The sequence below is a fragment of the Orycteropus afer genome, unplaced genomic scaffold (assembly GCF_000298275.1).
Source record: "Orycteropus afer afer isolate SDZICR_OR568_19922 unplaced genomic scaffold, OryAfe1.0 scaffold00003, whole genome shotgun sequence".
NCBI lineage: Eukaryota > Metazoa > Chordata > Mammalia > Tubulidentata > Orycteropodidae > Orycteropus > Orycteropus afer.
The window spans coordinates 3,557,954-3,564,289 of record NW_006921590.1 but is presented as its reverse complement, the minus strand read 5'-3'; the positions used below and the strand labels follow the sequence as shown (position 1 = coordinate 3,564,289).

Below are 6,336 nucleotides of genomic sequence, written 5' to 3'. Positions count from 1 at the left end.
AGCCTCAAAACTCACGTCTACATGTCACCACAGTAGGACAAACCGACAGACAAGTTTGTCCTGCTGTTGGAGACCTCTCGTATCCCCCCCCACTTGGGTCCCTGTGGCTGACTGTTCCTCTGTCTGGCTTCCTGTCTTTTAATCCCCTTTCTCCTGCTCTTGAAGTCTTGAAGACTTATTGGAAGAGAATTTTCCTGGTATGATGAAAGATGAGAATATATCCATTCAAGAAGTCCAGTGAGCCCCAAACAGGATAGACCCCAAAAGAAAATCACCAAGACATACCATCATCAAACTCACCAAAACCAAAGACAAAGAAGTAATCATGAGAGCAGCATGGGAAAAACAAAAAGTTGCCTACAAGGGGCAACCAGTAAAACTAAGCTCAGATTTCTTGGCAGAAACCATTCAGGTGAGAAGGCAATGGGATGGTATATGTAAAACCCTGAAAGAGAAAAATTTCCAACCAAGCATTATGTACCCAGCAGAATTGTCCCTCAAATAATGTTGGTGAAATAAGGACATTTCCAGATAAGCAGAAATTAAGAGAATTTGTTAAAACCAGACCAACCTTACATGAGATGTTAAAGGGAGTCCTTTGGACAGAGAACTAACAACAGTAAACAATAACTGCCCATTAACACTCATGATGTAACCCAGAAACCAACCCAGTTGTGGAAGTATCCAAAGTAAATAACCCTACAAGATTGTAAACAGGAAACCAGAGATATCAATTGACAAATGAGGACAACTACAAACCAAAAAGAGGGAAAAATTGTGTAGTTACAGAACTTCTAAATAGTAGGGAAGTCAAGACAACTGCAAGATAGAACAGACTGTTCTAAAGTTGGGAAGAAAATTATAAATCACAGGGTAACCTCAAAGAAAAATTATAAACATTCACATCAAAATAAAAAAGAGGATCAGCACAAATATTTACCAAGTACTAAAACAATAGCAAGGAGCTCTAGGAGTGTAGTGCCTAAGGCACTTGACTGCCAACCAGAAGGCTGGCGGTTCAAACCCACCAACCACTCCTCAGAAGAAAGGTTGGGCAAACTAATTTTGTAGTGATATCGCCTTGGAAACCCAAGTAGGGGTTTCTATGAGTCGGGTCCAACTTGACGGCACATAACAACAACAACAAGCTAGTATCAATGAAGGAAGTGATAACATGATTCATAAACAAAATGAGCTCAGTACAGAAAATTATATGGAACAAAGAAATCTGCAACACCATGAAAAAGCACATAACAAAATGACAATAAATTCATACTTGTCGATAATTACATATTTGACAAGGGACTTACTTATCTTTAAAATTTGTAGAAAACTCCAACACCTCAACAACAAAAAGATTAATAATTCAATTAAAAAATGGGCAGAAGACATGAATAGACACTTTACCAAAGAGGATATTCAGGCAGCCAGCAAATACATGAAGAAATGCTAATGATCATTGGCCATCAGACAGAGGCAAATCAAAACAGCAATGACATATCGTCTCACCCCAGCACTAATGGTAAAGTTCAGCAGGACAGAAAACCACAAGTGCTGGTGAGGATGTGGAGAGATTGGAACTTTCATGCACTGCTGGTGGGATTGTAAAATGATGCAACTACTGTGGAAAACAGTATGCCAATTCCTTAAAAATCTGGAATTAGAAATACCATTTGACCCAGCAATATAATACTATACAATACTAGTTGTATATCCTAAAGAAATGAGAGCCAGGACAAGAACACATATATGGACACCCATGTTCACCACAGCACTATTTACAATAGCCAAAAGATGGAAACAACCTGCATGCTCATCAGCAGAAGAATAGATAACCAAACTATGGTACACACACAGTGGAATACTGTGCAACACTAAAGAATAATGTAGAATCTACAAAACACTGCATAACATGGATGAACTTGGAGGATATTATGCTGACTGAAATAAGTCAATCACAGAAGGACAAATATTGTATTAGTCCATAATTGTAAAAAGTCAAGGAAAGGTTTATATATGGAAGAAAACTTTGTTTGTTACTAGGAGTGGTATGGAAGGGGAGAGGAGGGAACACTACAAAAAAAAAAAAAAAAAAGCATTGACCCATGTCAGTTTAGTTTTGTGTATTTCACTGTACCTAAATCATATTTCAATAAAGTTTATTTAAAAAAATAATATTTTTTTTAAATTTAAATTTTACTGTGCTTTGGTAAATTTACAAGGCAAATTTGTTTTACATTCAACAGTTCATGCTCATTTGATTTCACACCCCAGTTACCATCCTCAACCATAAAAAACTCTCCTCACCTCCTGTCCCTATGACTAAGCCCTCCCTATGCCCACCCCCTCCCTATCTTAACTATGCATTCCTGTCCGTCTAGCTTTTTCGCTCTAAAAAAATAAAATAATTCTTAAATATCATTTTCACTGACATTTCATTGTAGTTCCTTAAATCTTAAAGTAAAATATGCCAAGTTCCTTGAATACAGGAACATGAATGCTGGCTGTTTTATCTGCTGTTTTATTACTCTTATTTTTGAGAGTATTACTGAATACTTCAGTAAATATTGTTATTTGATAGTTACAAGTGCAAGCTTAGTTTTGGTAAGCCTTTATTTCCTCTGTATTATTATTCTTCAACCTGGGAAGCATGTATATCCGTATAGTATATTGCCTTTTAGAGGATTAAATTAAAAAGAAAGTAGTTATTATCTGAATCCTGTGTTCTTTTTAATAACAAATAATATACAAATAAACTTACAGATTGTTTTAGAATGCTGGAGTTGGGAGAGACTCTGTAGATTATTTAAACTCATCTCTGCATTTATAGATGAGGAAACATGCTCAATGTCCACATTAATAATAATTAATAATAGCAGCCATTGTTTTATGATCAGGACCTGTGCCAAGCACTTTACCCTAGAGGAGTTTGTTCCTTCTGTGACTTGTTACTCTTCTAGTTCTATTACCTGCTGTTTCCAAGAGATGTTTAATGAATAGCATTATATTTGTTAAATCCTATTTTATATATCAATTAAATAATTTTTATATCTCAGTTTCAGTCACCATAATAAATTACTATTCTTATTATCCCTCCTTCCAGACAAGGCAGGTGTAAATCTTAGTGGACAGGAACACAGACTGTGGATAGGGCAACTTGGGCTCAACTGGATCAGCCAAAGTTTAGCTAGTCATGTGACCTTAGCCAGGTTCCACAGTGCCCTAGTAATAGTAGGTGTTCAGTAAATGTTAGCTCTGTTTTGACTTATATTTATTAGCTTTCATTTGTTATCTGAATAAAAAATGTTATTTGAATATCCTTCCATGTCTTATACCCTAGAAATAGGAGGAGAAAATAATAGATTCTGGTTTATCCTAAGCTATAGGTAAAGGGGGGGGGGGAGGGATGAAACTGCTTTTATTTATTTACAGTGAAGAAAGGAAGAGGAATGTGGCATTTATTGAAGGTAAATGGAGAATTACTAAAGAAAACTTTACTTGGCCTTAAATCTGAATATACTCTAGGATATAGTTCTTGTTGTTATTTGCTGTCAAGTCAGACCTGACTCATAGCCACCCCTCCTTGGGTTTCTGAGGCAGTATCACTACGGAAGTAGATTGCCCAACCTTCCTTCCAAGGAGTGGCTGGTGGGTTTGAACTGCCAGCCTTCTGGTTAGCAGTCAGGTGCCTTAGGCACTATGCTATCAGAGCTCCCATTAGGATATAGTAGTTTTTCATAATTGAATAGGAAAGTGTTCTGCTTTGTTATTTTTGTTTATCTGAGAATATTTTTATTTCTCCTTTACTTCTGAAAGATAACTTTGCTGGATACAGAATTCTAAGTTGGTATTATTTTTTCTTTTAGCAGTTTAAATATTTCACTCCACTCCTTTGTTCGCATGGTTTCTAAAAAGAAGTCTGATGTATTCTTTTCCCTGTTCCTTTATAGATGACATGTTTTCTTCCTAGATTTTCTCTTTGTCTTTGATTTTCTGCAGTTTCAATATGTATGGCAAGGTGTAGGATTTTTGTATTTATCCTGGTTTGTGTACTCTGAGCTTCCTGGATCTACAGTTTGGTATTTGTCAACCGTTTTGGAAAATTCTTAGCTATTAATTACTTAAATACTTCTCTGTCCTTTTTCTCCTCTGCTTCTGGTATTCCCATTATACATATGTTGTATCTTTTATAATTGTCCCACCGTTCATGGATATCCTATGGGTTTTTTGTTTTGTTTTTCAGTTTGGGAAGTTTCTATTAATGTATCTTTAAGCTCTTTCTTTCCTCAGCTGTGTCTTCAGTTGAGTCCATCAAAAGCTTTCATTTCCTTTGCAGTGTTTTTGATTTGTGGCTTCCCTTCTGATTCTTTGAGTTTCCATCTCTCTACTTATATTAACCATCTGTTCTTGTGTGTTTTCTATTTGGCCATTAGTGCCTTTAGCATATTAATCATAGTCATTTCACATTTTTTGTCTGATAATTTCAAAATCTGTGCAATATCTGAGTTTTGTTCAAATGCTTACTTTGTCTAATCAGACTGTTTTTGCCTTTTAGTATGCCTTGTAATTTTGTTGAAAACTGAACAAGAGATATAGGGTAAAGTAGTTTCTTTTTATAGTAGGCTATTTTTAAGAACAGAGCATTATTTCAAAATGTTTACCTTTCTCCTCTTCCTGCTGAGAGGACAAGGGGATTTTTCTCTATGTTATAGTAAGAACCTGGTGGGGCTCTTGGAGATAAAACTCATGGAAATATGAGGTCTCCTGATAAGGTTGGGCCTCTGAGAGTTTTTATCTTTCAGGCTAGTCTCACTCCAGAAGTTAGTCAATTACTCTTTAAGTATTCCTACCTCGAGGGCACATAACAACAACAACAACAACAACAACCCAATGTAGTGGTTCTCTTTCAGCCCATTTCTCCAGTTCTTTTGGGTGGTGGCTTGTCCTATAACTAATTCTCTGATGGATCTAAGAGTTGATGATTTCCAGTTTGTTAGCTTTTTTCTTGTTAGGATGGGAATGATGTTTTTTTCCAAGAAACTTCTTCCTAAAATTCCTATCTGGATTGCCTAATCTTTTTCCTCATCTCCCTAACATCTCTACCTACTGCTTCTCTGCCTTTTCTTCCGTAGCCTACTTTGTAAAGTTGGTTTTTTCCTGGGTAGTTTTCACATTCTTAAGCTCAGTTTGTACCCCTGGATTCAGTTACTTCCTATAGGTCATATTTCTGTGCTGCTCTTTATCATCAGGTCCAAAACTGAAGTTGGCTTCTTTCCTTCCGCTATATCTATGTCTGTATATATTATACAGTTCTCTAGAGTCTTCCTTATCTCCTAACTCTAATTGGTTATTTCCTATTGATTTTGTTTCCTTAATCTCCCCAATATCCATTTCCTTTTTACATCCCTACTGTCCATTCCTTGGCCCAGGCCCTCATAATTTCATGCCTGGATTTTTGTAATTTATTGGACATCCTGCTCAGAACCTTGCTGCCTCCTTTCAGCCTGTCTGCTACATGCTGTCAGCTTAATCTAAAACACAAAATTGATCTTAGAGTTGCTGTTTATTAGCATCCTGTTGCCTTAAGGGTTGATTTAAATTTCTTAGTATAGCATAAATGGCTCATCCTGATTTGAGCCATGCCCATTCCAGCTTTGTGTCAAGCCTTCTTCCCATGTGCATAAGCTGCTACAATTATACCCATCTATTTACAGATCTTCATGAATCAGTTTTTTTCATCTGTGTGTTTTTCCATGTATCTCTTCTATATGAATTTGTTAGACCTTCAGAATGCAGCTTGTTCCTCTTTAGCAACTCCCCTGTCCCCTCCTTTCCCATGTTTCCCATGGTGCTCTCAGCCATACCTCCTAGCACTTTGTACACTCAATTGTAATGCAGTCTTTACTTGTCTGCCTATAACATTATTTTCTCAAGGCTAGGAGCTGTGCCTCTCATTGCTGAACAGTACCATACAAAAAAGTACAAAATTCCTGTACACTAGATCTTTCATCTTTCATTTTTAGCTAGCTTAGTAGTCTGATGTTTGTAATAAATTTGCAATAATTGCTGAAAGTCTGCTTCTAAAGATTGAGCTTGGAGAACCAGATGCCTGAAACAAGGTTATTGAAAACCCGCAAAGTTAGTAATTCATTCTAAAGGGAGATTTTCTTTTCTTTTTTTGTAGCTATAATGATCCAGCTTTTTATGAAGAGTGCAAAATGGAATACCTGAAAGAAAGGGAAGAATTCAGAAAAACTGGAATCCCTACCAAGAAAAGGCTACAGAAACTTCCCACAAGCATGTAGGCAAATATTTAAATGACATTCATAAACTCCA

General features: G+C 36.4%; 1 protein-coding gene across 1 annotated transcript in view; it reads left to right on the top strand.

The window, feature by feature from the left end:
- The window catches only part of CMC1 (C-X9-C motif containing 1), a 188,993-nt gene extending 182,688 nt beyond the window's left edge, over positions 1–6,305 (top strand). The window contains exon 4 of the mRNA XM_007937252.1: positions 6,185–6,305. Coding sequence (XP_007935443.1) covers positions 6,185–6,305 — 121 coding nt within the window. The remainder of the gene's footprint in view (positions 1–6,184) is intronic.
- Positions 6,306–6,336: the final 31 nt, after the last annotated feature.